Source organism: Danaus plexippus (genome assembly GCF_018135715.1).
Source record: "Danaus plexippus chromosome 3 unlocalized genomic scaffold, MEX_DaPlex mxdp_30, whole genome shotgun sequence".
Lineage (NCBI taxonomy): Eukaryota > Metazoa > Arthropoda > Insecta > Lepidoptera > Nymphalidae > Danaus > Danaus plexippus.
Window position 1 is genome coordinate 1,719,226 of NW_026869845.1, and position 27,709 is coordinate 1,746,934.

The following is a 27,709-nucleotide window of genomic DNA, read 5'->3' on the forward strand; positions in this document are numbered from 1 at the left end:
AAAAGAACTTCTGCTTAAATGATTGAGTTTACATTTATTTAGAATTTATATTGTTTAATGTGAGGAGAAATTTTTTAATTTTTTTTTAACTAATTATAATTGTGGTGGTTGGATCATTTGTACTGGCAGATTTAATTCTGTAAAACTGTTTATAAAAAAGAATAACGTAAATTGTCAACAAACAAGCCAGAAATTTAAAGTGAATAATATAACAATGTAAGTTTTTTAAAAAAATCAATAAAAAATAAAAATAATATGACTATTTTTGTACCAAACATTAATGAATTAATATCTCGGCGTTATGTGAGATATTATAGCTTTTGTTGTCCTCCACGTCGACCGGCGGGGCAGTGCGGTTGTCCACCAATGGTTCCTGGAGCCAGCAGCCAAATCCGACCTCCAGTAGAATGTCGACCTATTAAAATACCACCAAACCCATGCTGTCCACGTTTTCATCAAGCTAATTGGAGAAAGTATAAGCTTTTATTTTTCTTAGTATGTCTACCGTTAATCCTTATTCAATGTTTTAATACATGTGGACATAAAACACCTGACAAGGGTGAATGTCGAGACTTCGAATATATGCGCCTACGTTTTAAAAAGTATCCTTGGAGAGATGGTATTCAGACTTTTTTTCATAATGAAAGAGTAAACCACGTGCCGGGTGAATGTACGCCCCCACCTCTAGATTGTGATTGAGCTTTTGAATGATAAACTCATTATACTCGAAATAACATGTAATATTTGTTATATACAGTTTAAACAGGACTGGTGTTTTTAGAAAATTATCTTCCTGCTGGAGAAGAAAAAATTAAAGTCGAATAAGTATATATTTTTTTAATTCAGTTGGAAGAAAAAGTAAATAAAATAGAACCCTAGGGTCTGTTAAGAAGAAATGCGCACGCATCGGAACGAAAAAGGGCGTAAGTGGGCGAATGTGCGCTAGGGTTGGCCTAGAGCCTACGATCAATAGTGACACTGACGTCAATGTAGTGTCGTCCGCCATTGGCCCGCACGGCATTATTAAATAAACCTCCGGGGCGAGAGGAGTCGCGCCGCGGGCACAGCACCGCATCAGGCGGCGGGCCCGCGCACGCTCGCGGCTCGCCGCGCCCGCCATGGACGACATGCCGGACCTGTCGCATCTCACGCCCGAGGAGCGCGCCATCATCGAAGGGGTCATCATGCGCCAGCGACAGGAGGAACAGCGGGAGCACGAGATTATGAGGTGTGCCCACTCCTCCGCTTACACCCACCCTCAACCCTCGCTATTTACCCACCTAATGCACCATAATTATGTGGCAACATTAAAAGTGTTTTTTATTTTGAGTTATACATTAAAGGTATACACATACTGTCGTTTTGTTAATATAAATGTCGGAAACACGAGTGATGTTTCTTTTCGATGTTTGATTCTGCAATATTGATATTGACGTAAATTCAGTGTCACATCTGCGCGTTCCGGTAACCGTGATTACGTATAAAATACATACTTAAGAAGGATGAGATTAGTGTCTTTGGACTAATAAGTTATTTTTTTGGAAAATTCGAATGTAGAGCTTTGAATAAATAAAAACAGAAAATTAAACCAAGGTTTGAAAAAAAAAATATAAATTCAAAAATGGCAAGAATTAAGAACTTAATTGAATTTAACTTTTTGTGTTAAAACGATATGTGTACAATAGTATCAACACTCATTGAATATCAAAAACGGTTTGCAAAGAATATTTGATTGCCGTCGGTAAGTACGCGCTTTGGTTGTAGGAGTGTGGATGCAGTAAGAAATTTTAGTGACCTACTTTTAAACCTGCATAATACGCCATTTTTACTAACGATGTCGGTGGACTGCCATTTACATTGAAGAGCCATATTTAATTGTTGTGGTTGTTTTATAAACTTTCCTCTTTACATAGTCAAATTCATAGATTTAACTGTTATATGTAACAATGAATTGCTACGAAATGTGAAAGACGTAGCGAGAATTACGTAGCTTCGTAGAAGAAACTCTTTCTTTGCAGTTGTCATTTTGCTATTTCATAGTGAAGATACTCTTTGTGTATATAATAACTTTTACTTTTCAGGTTCTTTGTTTAGTGTTTCAAATATTAATGAGTTTAAAATAAAGAAATCCCTATTTTCGTAGTATCGTAATATCTATGTATGTTGCCTTGACAATAATTTAATGGGGATTACGTCCAAAGTTTTAATAGCAATTTTGGATATTGATATATATTTTAAAATGGCCATTTCATGATTCTTGTTTATCTTCTCAATATTACATTGGGTAAAAGTTATTTATTAGGCAAATAAATTTAGTGTTACGCACTGAAGGTCGGAACGTGCGTCAGTGGACAGTGTACAAGTGCTACCCGCCCACCTCATTTGATATCACTGATAACACTCTGATTTCACAACAGAGTACGTGGTGGTTTAAAGCTTTTTCCGATATTTGATATCTTGTTAACGCCGTCACTTGACTTTCGGTTCTGAAATTTGTTCTATTTTTTAATGTCCATCTTTATTGGCGTTGTAATTTATTACTGGTTTCAATATAAACAGATCTTTAAAAAAAACTAAAGAATAATAACAAAGAACCAAGATTTTAAAACTGAGAAAACTGCTACTATTCAGAGGTGTTCAGGACATTAACGTATATAATATAAAAATACTAAGATATTTACAATAATATGAAAATACTAAACTATTGGGAAATCTTCTGTCAGTATATATGAAAGCTGACCGAAAAGACAGCATGGTTTTTTGACCCTCGTCTCATCAGTTATTCCCATCCCAAACCGAGCTCAAAATCAATACAAGTTTATAGAATAAAAGAAACCATTTGACTGTTTTTCTATATATGAAAGAGGAGATTGCAAACAATATGATATTTATAGTCCATTGTGTCTACAGCTTACTCTTAGCATAGAAATTCGGGTAAAATATATACAATGAAAAGAAAAATACAAACATTGCAGACGAATGCTGGAGTAAAATTTTACTCCATCGATATATTTATAATGTAGGTATATTTTGAAAGTGTTATTTAATTTTATAAATGTTTTGTAATTTATGTTGGAATTGCGGTAACTTGTCCGTGTGATTTGATTGTTCACATAATAGCTTTTTTTAATGTCGTTTCAAGAAGATATTCTACATTGATAAAATTTACCTAATAATTATAAATTTATATCATGATTTCTTTAGTACCAGTTAAGTATTCTTCCTCGTAATGTTTAATATTTTAAGGGTATTGAAGTGAAAATAATATAAAACAGGAGAGGATATATAAGATATGGTTAAAATTATAATAAATGAAAAAAAATATATATGTACTTAACATTTCCAATTCAGTTCTACAGACGAAAAATTATATGACGATGTTTTAAAAAATATTAAGATCCTTTATCGCGGAGTGTTTAATATTCGTAGTACCAAGCTAAATCCAAAAAAATGATGTAATTAGGGATAATATAAGTGTTATTTTTTTATGCATATGTCATTATCACAGCCTTAAGATCGACTAGTTAAATTTAAATGTTAACTATGGTAAATATATAGACAATATGCAGCAGAACTAGTTAAATAAAATTAACAACAAAAATAATTCCCTCGCCCTGCCTCTTAAGTCTTAGTGTCCCTTGAATTTGATGTTTTAAAAACATCTTGCATCACGTTCCTACGCGGCATCCTATGGCAACCATTTTGTCATCTTAGAATATCATAAAGGTTTTTGTTATATAACGCTTATTATGTAATTCTTCTACTCGCAATATAAACAAGTTTACTGCATTGTTTCGAAACATATTTCTGTCATACGTGTTATCACATATAAATCTAAAATTCATACAAAATGGAATCCTTTTTTTGATCTTATACTTTTTGGGCAACAAATATACATATATTTATCAGCAAAATAATGTTTTCCTTTACTCTAATTAATAAAAACAGTAAGAAAAAAGATAACAAAGAAGATATCAAACTGCAAGAGAAATGAGAAAAAAGAAATAAAATGTTTTTCCGTACTGGACTTCACGACTTCTGTACTGGATTTCAGGAATCGTTAATTTGATTAAATCAGAAAATAAATTAATAACTCAAGGCAATTTTTGATTGATAATAATCACCTACTCTTCAAAATTTGATTATGCCTAATACAGCAAAATTCATGTGATCATTTATAATATTGAAACATTCTAAATATTTGGTTAAAATAATTACAGGTTCCTAATATATATACTTACTGAATTATATAACATATATTGAAATATAAAATTCTTTGAATCTTGGTAACATCCTAAAATTTTCTTTCAATATTCCTGTTATACACAAAACCCCAGAGTTTTGACACTTTTGCTTGGGATTCGGTAATGTGCTTGTAACATTTCGCTAGTAGCACATTTCCATCGTTTCTACATTCCTTTTTATTGCAATTTCAATCTATCTTCATAGATCAAATGAATAAATATTAAAAATAATACAAAAGTCGAAAGCATATTACTATCAATTATCATCCTCATACATCCAAGTACCCCAGTTTAGAAATCATACTTTAATATATTTCGTTTGTCTATAGACGTCGTTGACCAAATTCCAGAACGTTCGTGGTCCATTCGTTGACCGTTCTAATATTTAACAAAATACCTTATATTATGTACCTCCAAATTATTTTATCTAATAACAGACGGAAACAAGATGAGGTCGCAGTATTGGAGCAGACCATTCGTACGAGGAATGAAATGCAGCGGGCAGCTGGCGTTGAATTAGCCGCCACTTGTCACATCTGTTTAAAAACAAAATTCGCAGACGGCGTCGGTCACTCCTGCCATTACTGCAGAGTGAGGTGCTGCGCTCGATGTGGTGGCAAGGTCACATTAAGGTCGAATAAGGTGATTACAAGAAGAAAAACATCGTAGCAATCGTAATAATTTCTGCGACGCTTCTATTTGCTTGCAACCTTACACATTTAATGCAAAGTCAAGGCTTTGTGACATAACTCACCTATGAGTTCACATTATACGCACACTATTGCACTTAAACTAATTCTCTCATTGATGTTGTTCAAAGTAGGCGTTCAAGCATGTACACTTATTTCAAGAAGTATTATTATCACATATTACTGCCATTTTTTTAAATAAATAAGCACAAAATTGTACTTTAAGTATTTAGCAGTTTTAAAATATAATTTAAGTCAACATTTTGTAGTATTAGTTTATCGTTGTTTACCTATATCGTATATTTTAAGAAACGTGTTTCCTACCGCGAATTTATCTTTATAAGAAGAATCTGTCGAGACAATACAGTTAAATATAAACTTACAGGTTATATGGGTTTGCATTCTCTGTCGCAAAAAACAAGAACTTTTATCAAAAACTGGCCAGTGGATACACAAGAGCGCTGGGCAGGACTCAATGTTATGGCGGATGGAATCCGATATGCGAGGTCTTCCGCCACAGGTTGAAACTTCTTTAGACAAGCGACCAAAGTTAGAAAGAGCACATAGTGCCGCAGAAAAAGAGAATCAACCTTTACAGAGATCAGGCAGTGCTCTCCGACGACAGTACAGTCAGCAAGAGGCACGCTATTACGGGGAGTTAGAGGGGCTCGCTCGAACCCATCCACATCTAGTTCATCCCAGACAAAAGGCAGCATACGGAGTGGAAGACACAGCCATGGTCCCACCGCCGCAGCCGTCACAGCTGTTGCCGTTGCCTCACCTGGCTGGTGGTCATCCACCGCTGCCTCCTCGCTCATCGTCATCGGACGACGAGGTACCGGAGTGCGTATCGGATGAGAACGACGAGTACCGAGACCGTGGTAAGTGCGCACGCTCTCCGGCTGCCGACCCCTCCTTCCTGAGCCATCACGTATCCCCTCCATCCATGCAAAATTTTGTTTGTCACCTTACACAACAGCTACACTATACAACACGCAATCAACGTTTTAACGGTAACTTTAAATTAGTTATTCGATAAGTTCGATCACTAAGACATTAATTTAACTATTTGTCACTTTAGCTCCCAAAATTTAGCAGCGTTGAGGTTATGGTGTTCCGTGCGAGGTATTAGAATAATACTCACAAATGTAGAAATGCTAGTGTCAGGAATCACTTGGTAATGTTTAACTATGATTAACTGTGGTAAATTACAATGGATTTTATATTCTAGAGCCAGTTAAGTCATCCATAGGTACATACACATATTTTATGTTTACACCATGTCTGATCATTTAGTACCTATCTGTGACAGAAGTAAGTATTTTGCAACAGTTGTAAGTATAGTGGAGGATTTGTAATCATTTTTATATATCAACAAGTATCTTTTTTCAGATTAACATCATTTCACATGAGTTAATATCAAGATTATTCGAACACTAAACATGTTTTCTTTTAAATGTTATTATAAATGTATCGAGCGTCTCGCGCGTCTTCTACACGCCCGGTTCCGCGCCGCGCCGTGCTACGCCCCGCCGCGTCTTTCGTCAACACTTTAGAGTCCGAAGTTCACCTCGCCATGCACTGTTCGCAGGTAATGCTAGAGATAGGAGCGGTCCCGCGGGCAACAGAAACCAGCGACAAGCTATATTAGATGAGAAAATGAAAAAATTCTTATCGGTGAGAGGGCTTTCGGGAAAAATGCGTTGTAACTAAGCTAAACTATATATAGATGTTTGAGTTATGTTATTGTTCGTACGTAAATTGATCCACTTCTCTGGTAGGCAAACTGTGATCGCTGTTGACCATTGAATCTCTATCCTTCTTCGTGTACTTGAAACGTTGTGGTTACTGAAGTTATTTATGTTGAAGGAATTACATAAATGTCGTTATGAAATGTAATAATAATTACATAGTTTCAATTTATATATGACAGAGCATATAAAACATTTTTAATTATAAAACATTTATGTACTTCTAACTATATTGCTTGAACCAAACGATATATCCATTTTATGCTTTAAATATTTTTTTCTAGTAGTGTTTTTAATAATAATTGTATATGTGACGCTAAAGTTATTTTCATTTACTTTGCACAATACGCATACATACTTTACTTAACCATCTCTAACAAAGTATATATTTCTTTATCTGTCTTAATTTACCCGTTTTTCATATATAATATTCTTTGACTTGTTTCTAATCATTATATAATATTTCCTAGTACTATTGCAAAGTAAGACCTAGTTATTTATTTATTAGAGAAATTAAAATAAAAATCTCTTCTAAATTCTCTTTACTTAAAAATCCTAAGTAATCATGAAATCACCAGAATTTTACTTAAATTGCAAAAAATACTAGAAGAATTATATTTTGATATTTTCTGTGACGTCATCTATATTATATGTGACCAAATCATTTTGTAGATAATTTAATAGGTTCTACTTTATATTAACAATTTGTTACATCCATACTTCTGATTGGTTCAAGCAATGCATGTTTGGGCGAAAAGAAGTGTCACATACAGGGGGATGAAAATGAACTTAGATTTCGTGATCGTGTTTATTTTGTAAATGTTGTTTATTATTTGACTTAAATAAACTGTTACACATTCTTTCCGCTTGTGCGTGATCACCGCTTTAAATGCGTTTAATTTTATCAAAGCTAATTTTGTTAGGGTAGGTTAGGTTAATAATTAAAACACAGCGTAACATTGTGAATTGTGATTATCGTAGAAATATTCCGGTTAAAACATGTGCAAACAAAGTCATCAGTATTATTTTCGATAACCGACCGGTTCCGGGCGCGTACGGGCGCGCAAGTCGTTGGACCGTTTCAATCTGCCTTTGTTCCGTGTCGATGTTTGCTGTTTATACGTTGTCATTCTTAGGACAACTCGAGGCGTGTTCATCGCTGCGGCATCCACAACTTCGTAGCTCCACTGTGGCTGCCAACAATTATTACAATTTGACTAATCATTCACCGGCGTCATACTTGCCGGAGGCGCGCGGAGCGTTCGATCCGTCGAGGTCGGCGCCGGCGGGTGGCCGTAGCTTCGACTCGGTGACAGACTGTCGGTGGCGCGCCCGTGACGACGGCGAGGGTTCGTACTTGCGACCCTACGTGCCCGATGGGGTCCCGCGTCCCGATCGTGCCATTTATAAGAGTGCTTACTTGTGGGAGGATTCCTCCGATAACAGACGTTTCACGGAGAGGAGAAAAAAAACTGTTCGCTTCGATGGGCACGAGGGGGCCGCGACGTTTCCTCGCGGTGGTCGTGACGCGTCCGGCGCGCCCAACGACTGGGCCTCCCTGCGCTGGGAGTCCGAGAGACAAACCAGCCAGGACTCGGCCACCAAAGACTCAGGCATCGATACCTCTAGCACTTTTACTTCCAGTGAAGACTCGAACAGGGGCGATTGCCCTAAGGTACATAGTAATACATTACACAAACTTATCGGTACTTTAGCTTGCTTTTTGAAAGAAATAACTATGTTTTAATTGTATACTAAAATACATATACTTTCACTTGTATACATATATTAATAAAGGTTTATAAAGTTTTCAAGCCGTTTTAGGAATATAATTCGCCGTTTATTTATTTACTGGATAATTTTGGTTATATAATGTATTAGGCAGGTTCGTTAGTTCCTGAGCTATATAAGAAAGCATATTTCTGTTTGGCTGCAGCATGATGCATTGGCAGGCATGTCTCGTTCTAGTTCCACTGAGTGTGCACTTTCGTTTTTGCGACACACTTCTTGCCGTTTTGCTAAATTTCTGTGATGATTATTTCTATTACGATATTTCAAATTATTTTATCACTAACAGTTCCCATTGAGCTGGCAAGTTTCTTCTGACGGCACGCGTATGGTGGGTCATATGGTTCTACGGAAAAGCGTTGTGGAGGGTAGTTCCCATTCATCGGCAGCTATTCTTGGACTAAAAGTAGTAGGGGGAAAGATGTTACCAGATGGCACACGGGGTGCCATTGTTGAAAAAGTCAAGAAAGGGTCAATTGCAGATTTAGAAGGACAACTTAGAATAGGTAAAATTTAAAATAATTATATACGTCGACTAAACTTAAATAATAAGAGTTTAAATTATCAAAAAGACTAGTCTTTATATAATCCAATACTACTTATGTGAAGAGATAATAATTGAAAAGGGCAGTTATCTCGGGAAATATTTAATGTGAGTCAGTATTATTAGTTATCTTTGTTCAAATTGCTCTAGGTGATGAGGTGCTACAGTGGAATGGGGTTCCGCTGCAGGGTCGTAGCGCGGAAGAGGTTGCTTTAGTTGTTGCTAATAGTAAACACGACTCCCACGTGGAGCTAGTGGTGTCGCGACCGCTGGCTCCTTCGCGTGTACCAGCTCAGTCCTGGCGTGCACATAAAGGTATTATTACAAAATGTTTCTAATTCTTAGGATAGGATGACGATAGTCATAGATTTATAACATGTAATGTTGAATTTAGAAGTGTATACCGAAATTATGGGAGGGTGTGAGAAGCCTAGCGTACTGGTGACTTCTCCCGGGTCCCCTGACATGCACTCTCGAAGACGTTCAGGAAGGCACAACGCTCATAACGTCAGTGTGGCTGGACGGATACAGGTGAGGATAGATTAGTTATTATCTCGACAAGCTTTTAACATTTTAGGTCATAATAACAAAATGCTTTTTGTTTTTAGCTTAAAGTCTATTTCGATATTGCGGCTCTTCAGTTATTAGTGACCGTGGTATCAGCGAGTAATCTTAGCCCTCGTATAGACGGTTCTCCTAGATGTCCCTATGCAAAGATATTTCTTCTGCCCGATAAAAGCGAGAAAAGTAAACGACGAACAAAAACTCTAGCAAACACTCTAGAACCGAGGTGGAACCAGACGTTTGTATATTGTGGAATCCGAATAACAGATCTGAAAAAGAGAACATTAGAGGTAAAATATTGATTTTATTGATAATTTGAATTCCTACGGCTTCATACTTTATATGTGATTATTTTTTTACGACTCAGGTAACAGTATGGGACTTAAATCGTTACGGACCAAATGATTTTCTGGGTGAAGTGCTTTTGGATCTCGACAGCGTTATGATGAATCATGAGCCAAACTGGTATATACTGAAACCACACGAAGACCTGGGTAATTACAGCGTAAGTGTCTTCATTCGTCACATTACGTATACTTAGAGAACGAGAAACCAAATTCTTATTGGTGTTTTGAAGTAAAAGTTAATATTTTTATCTGTTAGGATATTAATCCAACTCATCTCTCTCTCTCTCAATGAGCTCTAAGACTTTTATTCATTTGTTTTATTCATTTAAATGAAACTAATATATTTCGGATATACTACGCGGATTTTGTTATTTTAAAACTACATAATCCCAACGTTTCGGTTACTATTCAGCAACCGTGATCACGGTCAGACGAGATGTGAATGTCTGTCAGTCGGTCCTTGTTATTTATTATCTACCGCCATCGATTTCTTAATTTTCCTGCGTACCGCTCTGGATGCCGGCAGAATGCGCTTACGTGACCACACCGCAGGACCTCATGATACCGTAATCGCATTCTGCCGGCATCCAGAGCGGTACGCCAGAAAATTAAGAAATATAAATGATATACATAGAGGTTATATAATACGTTATACGGTTGTTATATGAGTAATGTTTTTCCCTTGTAGCGATACCCTGATGAGGAGGTGGACGGGGAGCACCTCTCTCCTCCATCAACCTCGACGTCCCGTCTGTCGGACTCAGACACTCCTAGCGAGTGCGACCTCCGCAGACACCATTCATTGTCCAGCCTCGCCTCCAGCTCGAGTCCGCCGCCAACTCACGAGGTCATACATTGTTATGTCTTACATTTTAATAATATTATAATGATGGATCTTGAATTTAAAACTTAATCTTTACCATTCAATAACAAATAATTAATTTAATAGAAATAAAGCGAAATATTGATTTTGGCCATGATATAGTCACAACGAGATTTATATCGATTCGTCGAATTATTTTTTTGTGGAAATAAAATGTATAGCAAAACTTACTGATTTTACTTCAAGTCTTTCAATATGGATAATTTTTTCTTTCAAGATCGAAGGCACACGATGTAGTAGACGCGATATGTCGCCAGCCGGTCGGGTGAGGACTGCCGGCATGTCAAGAGAACGAGTAAGGATCAGATTTATAATAATATTATTCAGGATTAAATAAATTGATAATGTAATGTTTGTAATTGATAGAGTGGTTACGTGGCACGTTCGCAGTCAGCGGCGGGAGGGCGCAGTGTGTCTCCTAGACGTTCTCTATCCCCGCCAGCCTCCGCCCCGCGCTACACAGGTCACCATACGCACACACACACACACGCACACACACACAAAAATACAAAAACACATCAGTGTTCAATAAACAAATTCTTCTACCAAATACCTCCAAACTTCTATCGCTGTTGATGTCTGCATGAGATATTTCATAAGAGATCTAGCGTACAACGAAGCATGATAAATATTTTCAAGTCTATAATCAAACCGTTCTATCAGTGTGAGTGCATTGACATCATTAAACCGTTATGTGATCAATGTATTTGTTTTTCTGGAAACGCAACAATGTTTGCGCTTCCCGGTAGTGGCGTCGCATCTTCGCTGTGTATATGGCGTTACTGGCGAGCGCAGGTGGGACGCCACAGTTGCCACGGTACCTGGTGGGTGACGGGCGAGCCCTGACCCCGCACGGAACACGTCGCGATGCACCTCTCATCACCACTTTACTGCCACCTACTGTTCTACCTTCCTGTCATTTTTGTTTCAACTCCGTACCTATCCTCCCACTAGCACGCTATTAATCATTCAACTTCTGGTATCGTAAGCTCTAATGCCACTTGTTAATGGTCTCACGATGTTTGTAATTGCATGCAGTAATATTTATTGTCTTTTAAGGCAAGTGTGGAAAAGTACAATGTTATCGTACCTTCAATTAACTGCTGATAAATAATCTAAATAATGTAAGGGACATTTACAGTGTTGTTTTTCATTATAATGTCCTTGACTATTTCGAAAGCTTTATAAAGAATAGGACTAAAAGAGGGAAAGCAGCGTATTTTGCGTTGCAGTGTGTGAAGAGCGCGAGGGGTCTAGGCTGCCGACACACGCGTACGCCCCGCGGTTCCAGTCGCGGTCTGCCACCGCCACCCCCACCACCAGCCCCAAGAAGAGACAACTGCCGCAAATCCCACACCAGGTTTGTGGCACGACCCCTTACAGAATAATCATGGACCCCTCGTTCTATATCACCTCTATAATTATTATAATAAATATATATGCAACGTCTACCGCGTAGTTGAATTATAAAATCAGAAATTCATACCTATCGATTCAAATTCCTGAAGTCGTTTAATACAGCCGTCATCCCAGACACAAAAACTGGACAGTTATTTGTATAAACGATTATTGTTATCGATACGATGTCTCATAAAAATTGTTTTATAGCAGAGTGGCCAGAGGGCAATGCGCGCTCAAGTGTCCGCGGATCTTGAAGAACGTAAGTGGATCGCTCCGCACCACATTGGCGCCACACTCACCTACCGCAGCACGCCACAAGGTCAATACACCCACTGCCATTCCCTCATCGACAGACGATCAGACAGATTTTACCTTTACAAAAACATTCCCTTCAAAATCTACATAAATTTAAAAGGAATATTAGGTTACCCATTGGTCACTTCCAATCGTATATAGCTTAAGAATATTTGGTAACTGCTGTTTATATTTGGGTAAAATACAAAGGTTTGTCTTCGCTATACACTATTGACTATACGACACTGCTTTGCCTAATAGTGTAGCAGTTTAGAAACTTAGAATAGCCTAGATAAAATATTTAGTTTTTTCCGCCTAGATTCCAAATAGTATCAGTACCCATCCAAAAGCTGTTTAATAATTGCTATAATATCATATAAATATATATAAGTATATGTCCAAAAATGAAATGATTAATAATAGAGTAACTGCGAAGATCCAATACATCCTGCAGATAACTTATCTCCTCCAAACAATCAATTTAAGCTAGGAATTAGTATAGCAATAAAATGTGAACATCTCTATTTACTATTCAAAGTAAGAAGCACGCAATAGCAACGTCTGATTTAAGTCTTCAGTGTATCAAAATATTAAGACACGAACAGGGTCGTATTTTAATCGTAGTATGCCAAAGTGTTGGTAGCTCAACGTTTCTTAAATGGTAAAATTTACTATTAAAACATCAAGGGCTTCGTCGTATAGAATTCTATTCATAAAGTAACATTTACTTCATCCATCCAAGAACGGCTCTCAGTTTCGCTAAAAGTCGTAGTACATATCATAAACAACAGTTTGTATCCGTTGATATAAATCTATATCGTTATATAGGATGGGAGAGGCATTACGCAGGGTTGTCTGATTCTGAGCTTGCTGCTCGTGGAGGCAGCTGGGCGCCTCGACGCCGGCTGTCTCCAGATGCTACAGCTGCTGACTCAGACCTGGAATCAGTAGCGTCGGTCACATCCAGCGCTTTCAGCACGCAGTCCGAACGACCGCGACCAACCAGGATGCTCAGGTGATAAAAGAGTGCAACATGAATATTACTTTACATATTGAACACTATCACAGTATTATTAATATATTATACGTAATAAATCTTCCAACTAGGTACCACCAGCAAGATATATACGGACAAGTATTCAATACAAATAAATATTTTATATCATCATTTTACCTTACACAACGTATCATTGAATCATTATCACTATATCTTTGTCATATAAATTTGATACAGAACACGTTATATGATTTGCATGTGAACTCTATTGGTTGCTTCCATGCTTTCCAGCCGGATGCAAACGCTTCCTGTTGACAGCACTTTTACCTTCCGCAATAGCTTTACCCCTGCGTCTATTTGTCATTATGATGAGGCGACGGGCGGGGAAATAGATATTGAAAGTAGCGATATATGTTTTCCTTACGAATCATCTATTTTACAAACTTCTAACACGACTCTACCTGCCCGTCGTCTTCGTCGTATATTAAGTCGCAGTTTGTCCGCTGGTAGTAACACAAAACATTATAAACTATTTCCTGAATATCAAAAAAGGAACACTTTTTCTGACGATGATGACAGCTGCCTTGATAATACAGTGGACGAAACATCAGAATCAGATATCTCATTTACAAAACCTTCACAGAAATATTTCATGAAACATAAATTAAAAAAACAATCTAGCCTTCCATTTAACTATTTTAGAGATACTGATTATAAAGAAAGAAATAATCTAAGGTTAAAAATTATACCAAGCTTAAGAGAACGTTTTAAAAAATATCAGAGTCATAACTTCTCTAGTATACCCTATTTAGAACTTAACAAGTCTATATTTGAGAAACAACTAGATGTATTGAACCAAAAATCCCTTGAAACTATAGATGACGAGGTAAATCATTATCATTGCTATGGATACGCTAGTGATGATAGTATTGCTGAAACCACAATTCACGTAGACATAGACAAATCAATGCGAGATAATAAACATGATCACAATACTCCTGAAGAATTGAATTCATTCAATGTAGACCTTCCCAAACATGGCATCCGTAATTTATATGCAAACAAAGAACGAAAAAAAGATTTGTTCTTAAACTTTAGATCATATAATAAGCAAAGGGGTTATCATTTAATGCCTTTACATGATACAAAAATTGATAATTATCACGACGATAAAGAATATTTAGAGCGTGAAACGAAGAGAATTGGACATGTTGATAAATTTAAAAGCCACAAAATTCGTAAGGTTAATTTAAATTCTTCAGTAAGTGAACGAAGTCCTGTCATCTCATACAAGACAGATGTTGGTAATCCATTTAAAAATATCGGATCAGACCATACCAAGGCTAAAACAAAAACTTATAGCCATTATAAATTAGAAAAGGATAATAATGAACAATGTCAAATCGAGGTCGTCCCCCGTTCAATACCAAAAAATAGACGTGAAATAGAGTCATATCACACCAGAAACGCTCATAGTCCACTAAATCCTTTAGACGCAAATAATCATTTAGATTCTGTGACTAGTAAAATGGCTAATGATTTGTCTGTCGGTCTATCTCCCACGAACCTCGGCTCGTCTTGTGGTGTGCTTGCATCCGTCGCCCCGCACCTACCACCCGTCGACACTTACCACTCCACAACTACCGAACAACTGATGTCTCATCATACATCAACGGGATCATCCGAAAACAATTCGAAATCGAAAAAATTGGAACAACGTGATCGTCATCATAAATCTATGCAAAAATACAAATATGCAACAAGTGGATACGAAAACTCCGATGAATCTGCCAAACCACAAAACAGTAATGATTACGGAGGACGTGAAAATGGCCGGAATAACAATCAGACACAGCCGTTAGAGAGGCGCGAGTCTCGACGGGGTCAGTTTACTCGCAGCCTAAGTAATGCCGACGTGCCTCCCGATGAAAAAGCAGGTAAATAACTTCTTATATAAGTAACAAATTACATACATATTATACGCACCGAGACATTAAGTTGAATGCGGTTTTGTAGATAAAATGCGTTTAGTATTAAACATCTCATTTATTTTCTAAAGACGGCAGTCTGAGTGACACTGCGATAGGCGGAACCACAGAAATAGAGCCAGCTAGTGATGACGCACTTCTTAAAGCTGAACCAAGAGATTACTTCGGCCCAGGAATGGGAAAGAAGAGTAATTCCACCTCTCAACTATCAGCTACAGGTAAATTTGTAAATTATTGATCCTTTAATTTTAATTTTTGTGCACATACTGTATCTAAAATACCCTGGAGAGTGAACAACGTACTTGAGTAGGCCAGAGAGTAATTTACTTATGTTTAAGTTATTTGAAATGATCGACAGGACGAAAAAGAAGGTTAGGTTTCGGTAAACGTGGAAAAAATTCGTTTACGGTCCAACGCAGCGAAGAAGTGGTGCCCGGTGAAATGAGAGGTGGGGCGGGAGTGTCCCGGGCCTCCTCCGCCTCGAGCGAGAATGACGACGACAGGTTGGCGTTCAGCCTCGCACACACTTTGACACAATAGTGCGGCACCGAGGCGGTAGATCTCAACATTATGGCCGTCAAATGACTTACGGGAAACTTTTAAATAGCGATAACATGACACAGCATGCTACAAGTATCAACTGCGATAGATGTACCTATGTGCAATGTGGCTTACGCAGAATCGGCTATGTAGAGCTTTTACTGGTAAATGTAATTGGCCTCTATGCGAGCGAGTTACATGACAAAGGAACCGGGCTTAAACAAATCCGTTTCTCCATGCGTCTTATGAATTGTAATGTAAATATTCTCACACTGAACCATTATGTAGGTAGCAACCGTCACAAGGATAAGCTAACATATTAATAGATATAAACTGTATTATTTGTCTATATTAATTTAAAACAATCAACGTCAGTCCGAGGGTTGTTGTGTGCGCGTGTGTGTCTGTCGGTCACGTGACCTGTGTCTGTCGACTAGAGGGCGGGGGCGGCGCGCGTCGCAAGCGCTCCGGGCCCGCTGCCACGTCCTTCCAGCGCTCGCACGAGGTGTGCTCCACCAGCCTCATCTCCATATCTAGCTCGGAAGGATCCTCGTAAGTCCTCGCTCGCCCGCTCCGTCCCCAGCAGTAACTCTATGTGTGCATCGATGTTGCTCGCGTCTTCTCCTCTACCCTCTATACGCCTTCGTCTTGTACGCATGACGCCGTTTTGTGTTGGTGTTTTTACTTCACTCTATTCTGTTCAGCGCACACGTGTCTTCTTACGTATTGGCAACGCACTCGGGACCCATATGAACTGTGTTCTTGACAGAGTTCATTAATAGGTTAAGAAGTTATTGCGAAACTGTTGCAGATATTTTAGATATTATACTGGCGCTTTACTTTCGCTGCACGACTGTGATTGACTTATTAATGTTGCCTGAAAGCCTTTACGATGTTTGCACTGTTCATTTAATGATTTTTTGTCAATTTTAACCTAGGCTGATTTGTCATCCATGCATGTTTCACAATAATTTTACTGTAAGTATCTACACTTTATTATTTATTCATAAAATTATATTTTTTTATACCATTACTAAAAAATTTACTATATCCACGATTTAGGCTGGCCTTTTCTTATATTTCTTTCACTCAATTTAGTTAAAGACACTGACAATCACGAATAAGTATTCTAAATTCTAAACTATTTTACACTCAAAAGTATTCTTTAATTTATGATACATATAAGGAATCATTAATTGTAATTTAATTTAGTTGAAAAACTTTATGCTACAAATAATGAACTAAAATATAAAGACCGAATACGTTAAAGACAATTAAGCCAACGCAAACAGATCATACTATTTGTTAGTTTCATTAATTATTTAATAGTACAGATAGTCGTATGTATTAATATCAGCCCACTACATACAGATTACGGACACATCACCCTATAAAGGTATTCAATATTTTTTTATGATAACCCCATCACTCCATTTCTATCCTTATTTGTATAGAATTTTAAATGGTAGGTACAGAAGATTGTAAATAAATATTTGTACATTTGGAATATAATTAGAGCATTGTCGTCACAAAGTAGTGAAAAATTCAATGCAGTTTCAAGGATGTATCTAGTACTAAAGCGGATAGATCTAAAACATTTTCGTAGACAGGTAGTCTGCTTTTATTACAATATGCTGTTATATATACATATAGCTTCCCATATAATTCCCCGAAGTCTACCGATGATCTCTTGTTTCCATAATGTAATAAACCTACTTAATTTAGTTCTATACGAAATCTACCGCCCCTTTCTTCACTATTGTATCAATGTTGTAATTATTTAATATTTTATTTTAGTATATACTTTCTTGATTTTTATAATATCCTCATGGAAATCCAAGCAATTGCATTTTACGAACGAGTGTTTCGTTTCAAAGAACAAACTTGGCTTTATATAACTTGGATTTTCAACTACCTATTTAGTCATAACAAATTTAACTGCTTTTACCTGTCCACTTAACCAGCAGTTTTGCTGAAGAACTTCCTCTACAAAGCTTTTTGATCCTGCAAGTTTGGATGTCTAAATTCTACACGGTATCCTTGGATTGAAAAGATATTATGGCCCAATTTAATTGAGTTTCTATTAATATTTTTTTGATATAATAATAAACAAAGCTGATACTAAAAACATTAAAGTTATACATTATACACGAGTAAGGTAAGTTGTTTTATTTATAATTACGACAAAATGGCAATAATTTTAATTAAACAAGGGCCTCATAATAAATAACCAATACTGTAGATAATTGCAAGAAACATTAGTCTATATTAACAGGTAGATATGTAAATCTTAATTTCAGTAAGTATTTAATAAGTCGCTGCATACAGATGGTCTCCTGGTATGCGAGGATCAGGGTCTTCTGACGGCGGAGGACTCTCTGACTTCATCGACGGTCTAGGCCCGGGACAACTCGTGGGTAGACAACTTCTGGGCGCACCCACTCTGGGTGACGTCCAACTGTCCATGTGCTACCAAAAAGGATTCCTTGAGGTAATGACTAAGAAAAAGTTTACTTCCTTTTGACCTTTTACCTATAAAAGCCTATTTGTTAATTGGCTATTGCTGAAACTTAAAAGGCAGTTGACCAATATAATATTAATTTAACTTGTAACTAAACTAAAGTAACAAAAAGTATTTATACACATATAAGTATATTGAATACTGAATAAGTTATTTTTAAACAGGTAGAGGTGATAAGGGCACGCGGTCTGCAGGCGCGACAGGGCAGTCGCACGCTGCCGGCACCCTACGTGAAGGTGTACCTCGTGAGCGGCAAGCGATGTATTGCCAAAGCCAAGACCAGTACAGCGAGGAGGACCCTCGACCCTCTCTACCAACAAACACTCACCTTCAGAGAAAACTTTAAGGGATGTGTTTTGCAAGTAAGAAAATACTTCCAAATTATTGTGTTTTATAGACTGGCACTTGTTTTTTATTTCGTATAACATAATACTGCAGAAAACTGTTGCCTTTTTTTGTTTGATTTTACAATCACCTGTAAACTGTTGTCTATTTTGAAGGTCACGGTATGGGGCGATTATGGTCGCATAGAAGGGAAAAAAGTATTTATGGGCGTCGCCCAAATAATGCTAGACGACCTCAACCTCTCCAATATCGTCATCGGATGGTACAAGTTGTTCGGAACCACATCCCTGGTAATTATTATTATTTCTGAACGAAAAAATGAATAAAAATTATAGACATTAGTTTTGTGAATGTGAAACTTTTGAACGTTTGATGATTATTATCTTTTCTATGTAAAGTTAAAAATCCTTTTCATTTCAGTAACCGAGGTGCGGCAGTGGCTAGTGTTCGCGGAACTATATATACAAATCAAAATTAACTTTGTCCAAATAAATACTTTAGTGATACTGCTTTAATATCATAATAAACTGCGAATATCTTGAACATAGTAAATTTTCTATAAAACGGAAGTTATATGTAAATTATTTATATTATTTTCTTTTGGAATGCCTACCGGAGTTTTGAATAGATAGCATTTTATAGCAAGAAAATAAAATGTATAGTGTAATCGATAATATGTAATTAAGTATTAAAAGCCAAATGCAATATATTCTATTTTTTTAAAACCCACTCATTACTAACTCTGTCATATAATGAAATGTGATAATTTTAATAGAAAAAAAATTAGTACTGAAATTGTATTTATTGGAGATGGCAGACGTTAAGTTCTATAATAAAAATAATGACAATAATAAAATACAAAATGTTTAAAAATTATGTTTATTCTGTGTAAGGATATTTTACATAACAGATATAATTTTGCTCTTAGCCTACTCGCTTCAATACTTACAACACCTCGTCAGCCGTTTAATGTCTTCCGACAGGAAATAACATTCAACATTACGGACTTCAAGATAACGCCTCGCGATCGTCAGAACTCGTGGGATATAACATACTTCGTCTTAACAATTAATATTATTTATCGGTACTACAATAAGAATGCGAGCACGTTAAACATAGTTTACAGCTCCTCCATACATTACTAATGTACTCTAAGTAAAACCTCAGAAACGTGATTAAAATTAGTACAGCAGTTGTTTTGGTTGCTTTGATGGCGAGGCGCCTGGCAGCCGGCCTTCACCGGCTCTCTTCACTCCCGTAGATTTTATATCTGGAACGAATTAAAAGTATAAAAAAATAAAATAAATAAAAAAAAAAAAAACAGTCGTATGAAAATAATGAGTTTAAATATATGAAAAATTATAAATTTTTTGGTACATTCGTGTAATAATTTCATTAATGGCAGTTGAGAAAAAAAATATAAATATTTCTGTTTAAATAAAAAGCTAGATATATATATATTGTTTATTATTTAGTTAGTGTTTTGTTTTTGAATACAATAAGCTGATCGGACAATTTCCGTGTTTAATGAATAAGTAGAATTATCTCAGTTGTGGCAATTGAACATTTGTAAAGTGAATGATTTAATAAGAAACTAAAATTTTCGGATTACTACGCGCTAATTTATTTTTATTATAACTAATAAAATAACCGACGTAAAACTAATAAAACATCGCGTAGTATACGAGAATATTAGTTTCATTTAAATGAATACTCGCGAAACTCTTGGACGTCGTTAAATCAATCACTATAAATATATACACTAGTGAGTAGTTGTATGGTACGTACCCTGAAGCCACCTGACCTGAGTGGCTGGTCCGTATCCCTTGTCGTTCCTGGCCGCGATCCTGAAGATGATGGCGGGCTTGGTGGAGGAGTCCACGTGCGCCGCGCCCAGCGAAGCCTGACCCACCACACACGTGTTCGCCTTGCCGCAGTACACGCGCACGAACGCCAACTGAGACTTAGAGGCCTCCTGTGTAGCAACACCATCGTTATAGAAACGTCTCCCGCGAGCTTTATACGCGTTACGGTTATACGGAAGTAGTATTTCTGATTTAGAAATAACAAAATTACAAAATATAATAATAAGCGATATATATTAAGTAATGATCAGAAAGCATATATATGTGTCACACCATCAAATAAATGTACTTCTGATACTGAAATGATATTGCTTACTTTTTTTGATAGCACTCATCTTTGATAGCGCAATAGTAAGACAAATAAATGACTAAAGGTTATGTGAATTGAAGTGAAGCGAATGTATATCTCCGTTCAAAATACCTTTGGTTGTGGATTAGATCGCACAGCCAGGTATACTGAGTACTCAAAGATTCCATCAGCGGCGACTTGCGGCGGCTCCCATGAGAGGTGAGCGCCTTCCACCGACTTGGATATCTTGATGGCGGACGGCGCTCCCGGGAAACCTGGCAGGCAGGTCTTGAACGCCGCCTCCTGTAATAATTACAACGATATACATACAGATCCATTAATATTTTGAATGTGAAGCTTTTCGTGATTGCAAAATTAAAAATTTGTTTAATCCACATGGTATGGTTATTGGTATATAAGAAAACTAATTTTATATCAAGTGTCTGATTTTATGTATAGTATTAAAATCGAGAATTTGTTTTGCTGATTTAAACTAGTAGGTAGCAGAGAAGAGATGGATGTCAAGTCACAAAAATGATGTCATTAGTTAATACAAACAAACAAACAAACAGAACTGTCTCAAACACATACTTCACTGAATTCTCCTTTCCCGCACGAGTTGATGGCAGCAATTCTAAACTTATATGCCGTGCCGTGTTCCAGCGGGGTGGTCGGTAAATTGGACAGGTCCGGTAGACTGTCCAAGGAGAGACTCGACAGATCCACGTTTGCATCGGATATGTAATTTTGTACCTGAAAAATTTTGTATATTACATATGCTGTATATATAGTGTTATCATGATATTAAAATGTTATTAACGATGAAGTAACAACTCACTGTGAATGTGGTTCCTTTAACAAAGCCCACCGTGTACCAGACATCCTCATCGTTTTGTGGCTTCTGGTCTTCTGGTTCATTCTGGAACAGACAATGCCGTATTAAGATATGATAAATTAAAGGTTGAATAAATTAATTATATGTATGTAGTAGTCATTGGGAATAATGTATGTATATTTTTTACATCATTCAAGTATAATTTAACTGACGGTATTAAGGCTATTTATCAATATGTCGTAAATATATTTTATTGTAATTAATTAAAAGACATTATCACCATTATTTTTAACATTTTATGTTACTTGGTAGTTTATAAGTTTGGCAATCTTAAAATAATAGACAACTACAAGCACAAATCTAGTATCAATATATAAATTATCAAACCTGTTCATGTTGATGATGCAGCGCTGCACTAGCGAGAGTAGCGAGCGCATGTGCGGCGTCTGTGGGCGGTAGGGGTGGGGCTCCGTTGGCGGATTGAGCGGCGCCGGAACTGCTCACAGCGCCTTCACCCTCGCCGGCACCGCTCTCAGAACTGAGTCCCGCCACCGACGAGGACACACCAGCTCCACTTTCATCACCTAAACATTTATAACAAATACTTTTAAGACGCATTCTTAATAATTAAATCAAGATAACTTTTTCGTATACTACGCGTTTTTTTATTATTTTTCAAACCAGTGCTCACGGTTGCTGCAAAGTAACTGGAACGTCGGGAGTTTGTAGTTTTAAAAATAATAAAATACGCGTAGTAATCCGAAAATATTAGTTTCATTTAAATGAATACTCGCGAAACTCTTGGATCTCATCATTCTTAGTTATAACAATCAATAGCGACAGACTAATGTCACTGTCTATTTTCTAATCATAATTATAAAATGAAGTCACTTCATTATAGAAGAAAGAAATAAAATATAATTTAAGTATAATATATATTTTTTTTCAAACCTTGGAGTAAATTTGGTGAAAGTATTGCTGATCCATTAGCCGTCATAGTGAGCAATGGCATTGACTCACTGACTGAGGGCATTGTGTCCGCGGCACCTTCCATCTCAGATGTATCAGCATCACTGAATCTATACAGAAAATTATACAATTTTATATAAGGAAACATAATGAAAAATTTAGACATTAAATTTGACATATTACACTTGTAAGAAAAATCATTTTACATTTGATTAAAGTCTTTCTTTATATTATAATTAACTAACTCATTAGCTTGCTGCTGTTGAGGCAGTACAGAGAAGGAATGCAGTAATGCAGGGCCGTTAGCCGTAGATGATATCAGGGCCGCCTCAGTTTGCCCACTGCTTGTAATGTCTGCACCTTCTTGGGTACTTGAACTGAACATAGATTTTGCTTTATTATTAATTATAAAGACATTAATGATATAAAATTGTTTCTCTCCAATAATATTACTCATAATATAGTTCGCCTCACCTGATGCCGGTGCTTAGAACTTCTGCTGCAGCACTGCTTATGTCATTGACATCGTCACTGCTGGCTACACCCTCGCCACCGCCCATATCTTCATCCATTGTACTGGATTCTTCTAAAATATTAAGATTATATTTATATATAATTGTAAATTTTTTATCAGAATATTCTGTTATTAAAATTCACATAATCCCATCATTAGTTGCAGTTATTTCATTGTCTTATTTTTATTTATCATATTACTATTGGATGAAGAAACAATATATGTTATCAGTATTGTATGTTATATCAAGTAATTATAATGATTTTTTTCAACAGTATGTAGTTCATTTTTCTTACTACTTACCATCCTGTATGATAGGGGCTCCGTCACCTTCAATGGGTAAAGCCGAACTAATAGATTGGTCGGGAGACTCCTCCTGGGCCCTTCAAGACCCTCTCCATCACCCTCGCCTTCTAACATGTGATCCTTAAGTAACGAGTGCTCCTCTTGTGGTGAATTGTCTTCAGTTTCCGCCTAAATGTGAATTTTAAAATTTATTAATAATGATAATTAATTTTATCTTTTAAATATACACCGACTAAAACTTGAGGTTCTACTTATGATGGTGCAATTTTTATTCATATTATTTAAATTTTTATTTAAGTTATATTATAATATTTTAATACTAACCGGAGTAGATAAGCAATTGTCTCCGATATATGCTGAATCATCAACAGTTCCCGGGGTAGTTTCATCGATGTCCATTTCTTCTTCAGCTTCAGCATTAGCTATAAAAAATTAAACTCGTAAACAATAATAGACAAAGATTAGTACTTTACCCATACCTGATATAAAGCCAAAATCTATATGTGTGCAACAGAAAACGAAAATCTTTGAAGCCAGGTTACCTTGATGCGGAAGGGGCTCTTCATGTTCTACAGCTTGTCCAGCAGGTTCTAGATCCAAAACATCACTGCTACTAGTTGGAGCACCACCATTTGTTGCTACATGCAATAATATTTTTCTACATGATAAAATTCAAAACAAATAATGTATTCATATAAGGAGAGAACCATTACCAATAACGCAACCACTGCAAGCTCAATTAGATACCATACCTATGACTACTACTATTGTAACTACGTCTGGTACAGCAATACTGATATAATAATGTACCATTATTCATACGTACTCTGGTAGGTCACAATATTCAAACAAGAAAAAAGTTGCTTCATGCGATTTTGCTCATTTTTAACACACCTGCGTCTTCTTCTGTAGCTGCGGATTCCGATTCCTCAATTGCTCCATTGTTATCACCATTTTCTTCTAAACTCTCTGTTGGGTTTTCTTCTAAAGGGGACATTTCCGCGCCATCGGGAACATCACCGTGAAGAGCAGAGTCCGACTCCATTTTAGATAAAATAAACAATCACACTTTGTTTAGCACAAATAAACATTGAAATACGAATAGTTCTATAAGTAACAATATAATATTATCATAATTATTACGATTTTTTTAATATTTTTGACAATTTATAGTTTACTAGTTCTGTTCTGCGGTCCTGCCAAGCCAACTCGGCGTCATGTTGAATTTCAAAATTTTTAAAGGTAATGACAGATACTTGGTTTTTCAGAAAAGAAAGAATCGACGAAAAAAATGTAAATTCCAAATATCACCATGAAAATAAACATTTAAATTACTTAATAATAGTACTATAACTTTTATAATTAATTAAAACCTATTAATTAAAAGTTTGCAGTTTGATGCATACACTGTGGTTTAATAGTTCTCATGAATGACATTGAAGTATGTCAGTTATGACTTAACAAGTCTAAAATCTAAAGTCTAAACACTTGCAGTAAAAAATTAAAACGGAGAGTTTTAATTAATGAAAGGAAAATAAACTGTAAAAAATTATTTTGGTAGCTATATATAGTTGTGAACTGTGGTTTAAACATTTATCCGTTGGTTTTTGCTTATTGAAACTAATTACAAGATTACTTAAGTTGGTATAATCAAATCATATTTTTTTATAATTCCAACCATTTATTTCATTTGTAAATATAAAATTTTTCGTTTGTCACTACTAATTGTGAATAAACATAAATTTGAATAAACGCTCTTTTTAACATAAACGAGGTTCCTTGCTTCAAACTACTCATCCCTAGGTGTTTTGTTCTATCAACCTGTTATCTTGTGTATGTCTTCCAACTTTGAACAAAACTTAATGAATTGTAAGAATTATATAACTAATAATGACCAAAGCTCAAATGAAACTGTTATTTGTAGGTTTTTACTATTACAGCTGAAATAATAGGTTTTAATATTAAATTACAGTTTGTTGGAAATAACTACAACTCAAGGTCAATAAATTAGAAAAATATATTTTTTAATTAAACAATGTCTGATGTGCAACTGATCCAGTTTTGATTTAAAATTCTTGGCAAATGAAACCTCAAAGGTTATGTCAAAATATTAAAAAAACCTTCTATATATGATATTTAGAAAGACTTTAGTGTCAATATCCCAATATTTAGTTAATTTTACAGAGGATTTTTTTTCCCATTAATAATAAATATTATATATAATAAAATGTTATTAGAATACCACAAAGATGAGTTTGAAATATTTAATATTAAAACTTTCTAAATTAATGCTTCTTTCCATTAAATGTTCAACAATCATGTAGCGTTATTCAGTCTCTAATTCTGATCTAAACAAATGTATTGTAAGATTTATTTCATGTCTCTGTGTTACTGTAGTTAGAATTATATCTTTTGACATATAACTTTACATAAATGTATGCTAAATAAACTCAATGGAGGCCTAAATCTCTTCTTAGTTTCAGAAAGCAAGGGACAAACCTTTTTCACAGTGCCCATTTTTCTGTTGCTTTATTTATATACATGTAGTTCCAAATCAAAATGTTTTATTTAAACATAATTTGAGCAATGTTTTCTAAACACTTCAATAACAATGTCACAAGTAACAACAAGGATTTAAAACTGTTGGAGAATCGCTTGTGTATTTTCAATTTAAGCTTTTGTATTAAAGTTGATAACAAAACATTACATACAATTTAACTCGCATTGGGTGAGAGGTATCATGTATCAAGTCTTACTAAAAATTTCTATTAATACCTTCTAATTTAATATGTTTATAAGAAAATATATATATAAATTTCTATATCATTTTTTAAGTTTTCATCTTCCATTTAAAATCCAAATAAATAAATAACAAATAAAAATATAACAATATCAGAATTCCATGCTGTCACTTCCGGGATGTTAATGACTAGTTTGCCTTACATAAATTTTAATTCACAATAGTATTACAAATATATGAATTAAATAATTCTTTGATGTAAACTAAGCCTCAATTACTTCACCGTGAATTATTACGATTATTATTATTATGATAATGCTTAGCAATAAAAATCCACTAATAGGTTATAAATCTGTTTTTTATTAGATACAAATTATGTGTCTTTTTCATACTTAATATATTATACTGTAATTAATTTTAAAGACATTTACTATTGAGATGAAAATTTAAAACTTATTCCTGAAATTGAGTTGTACCCATTATCCAATATTGTAAAGTAATTAGTAATCCTTAGTTTTAAATTACGTTTTCCAAGTGGTTGTTTCATTATAACTTTGATATCTTTCAGATTTGAAGTAGGTATCCAACATAACAGCAATGTCTTCCAATACTTCTGGCAATGAAAAACCCGGTGAAGGAATTCGTTCAATGCGCTCGACTAACGCATTTCGTGTTATCAACTTTGAATTGTACGCGAAACCCGTAAGTTAATAATATATAAACATTGTCATATCAAAGTACACTAATTTTTAAATGTATGTGCTTCACAAAATTAGTTTGTGTGATTAAATCCAAGTAGGATTAATAATTAGTTTTTGCCCAATTTAGAAATTAATACATAGTTTTATATTTTAATACTTTTGTATAAAATTTAAACTTAACATTTAATTTGTAAATAGAAAAGTAAAATAATAATAAAGTGTAAATAAATATTGGGTCATCAATTTTCTTGTAAATTGTTTTTCTCATTTTGTTAGGTATTTAAAACTGAATCTGATCCTGTTTTCAGAATATCGTAATAATGAGCATTGGCCTGACCTGTTTCGGACTTGCATTGGGATATATTGCATATATGAGACAAAAATATGAATCCATGGGTTATTATGCTGCGGTCGATAAAGACGGAAAAGAAATATTTGAAAAAAAGAAATCCAAATGGGATTGAAGTTAATTTAAAAATTAGTACAACTGTTTGAATTAGATAATTTTATGTAAATAGTGTAAAATAAATATATATATGTTTTTTTTATTAGTTACCTATCATTTAAAAGAAAAGTGAGATACCAGTAAAATTT

At 35.4% G+C, this 27,709-nt stretch overlaps 3 protein-coding genes across 18 annotated transcripts; 2 read left to right on the forward strand and 1 right to left on the reverse strand.

The window, feature by feature from the left end:
* Window positions 1-702: 702 nt before the first annotated feature.
* Window positions 703-19,603, forward strand: LOC116779300 (regulating synaptic membrane exocytosis protein 2). Of its 11 annotated transcripts, XM_061526829.1 has the most exons (23): window positions 703-1,228; window positions 4,682-4,886; window positions 5,319-5,453; window positions 5,532-5,814; window positions 7,821-8,359; window positions 8,762-8,978; window positions 9,167-9,331; window positions 9,411-9,547; window positions 9,625-9,870; window positions 9,948-10,085; window positions 10,616-10,774; window positions 11,028-11,105; window positions 11,177-11,273; window positions 12,043-12,170; window positions 12,419-12,530; window positions 13,334-13,520; window positions 15,267-15,439; window positions 15,562-15,708; window positions 15,849-15,993; window positions 18,359-18,521; window positions 18,716-18,913; window positions 19,052-19,186; window positions 19,317-19,603. In XM_061526829.1, the coding sequence occupies exons 1-23, from the start codon at window positions 1,119-1,121 to the stop codon at window positions 19,317-19,319; spliced, it is 3,900 nt and encodes a 1,299-aa protein (XP_061382813.1). In that variant the 5' UTR covers window positions 703-1,118; the 3' UTR covers window positions 19,320-19,603. The 11 variants fall into 11 exon arrangements, with proteins under 11 accessions (XP_061382813.1, XP_032529499.2, XP_032529449.2 ...); XM_032673608.2 differs by lacking the exon at window positions 7,821-8,359 and adding an exon at window positions 6,525-6,610 and having other exon boundaries at window positions 5,319-5,814; XM_032673558.2 differs by having other exon boundaries at window positions 5,319-5,814.
* Window positions 19,604-19,759: 156 nt separating this feature from the next.
* LOC116779367 (host cell factor-like) lies at window positions 19,760-24,899 on the reverse strand. The gene is given in 14 exon segments (XM_032673627.2): window positions 19,760-20,166; window positions 20,685-20,871; window positions 21,183-21,353; window positions 21,642-21,803; window positions 21,889-21,969; window positions 22,273-22,469; window positions 22,837-22,964; window positions 23,100-23,231; window positions 23,329-23,440; window positions 23,672-23,749; window positions 23,752-23,842; window positions 23,999-24,096; window positions 24,217-24,312; window positions 24,569-24,899. Coding segments are annotated over 14 exon segments (1,773 nt in total). The 5' UTR covers window positions 24,720-24,899; the 3' UTR covers window positions 19,760-20,077.
* Window positions 24,900-25,119: 220 nt separating this feature from the next.
* LOC116766454 (small integral membrane protein 8) lies at window positions 25,120-27,663 on the forward strand. Of its 6 annotated transcripts, none has more exons than XM_032656316.2 (3): window positions 25,120-25,215; window positions 26,983-27,116; window positions 27,424-27,663. In XM_032656316.2, the coding sequence occupies exons 2-3, from the start codon at window positions 27,012-27,014 to the stop codon at window positions 27,577-27,579; spliced, it is 261 nt and encodes an 86-aa protein (XP_032512207.1). In that variant the 5' UTR covers window positions 25,120-25,215; window positions 26,983-27,011; the 3' UTR covers window positions 27,580-27,663. The 6 variants fall into 6 exon arrangements, with proteins under 6 accessions (XP_032512207.1, XP_032512198.1, XP_032512214.1 ...); XM_032656307.2 differs by having other exon boundaries at window positions 25,130-25,231; XM_032656323.2 differs by having other exon boundaries at window positions 25,134-25,318.
* Window positions 27,664-27,709: the final 46 nt, after the last annotated feature.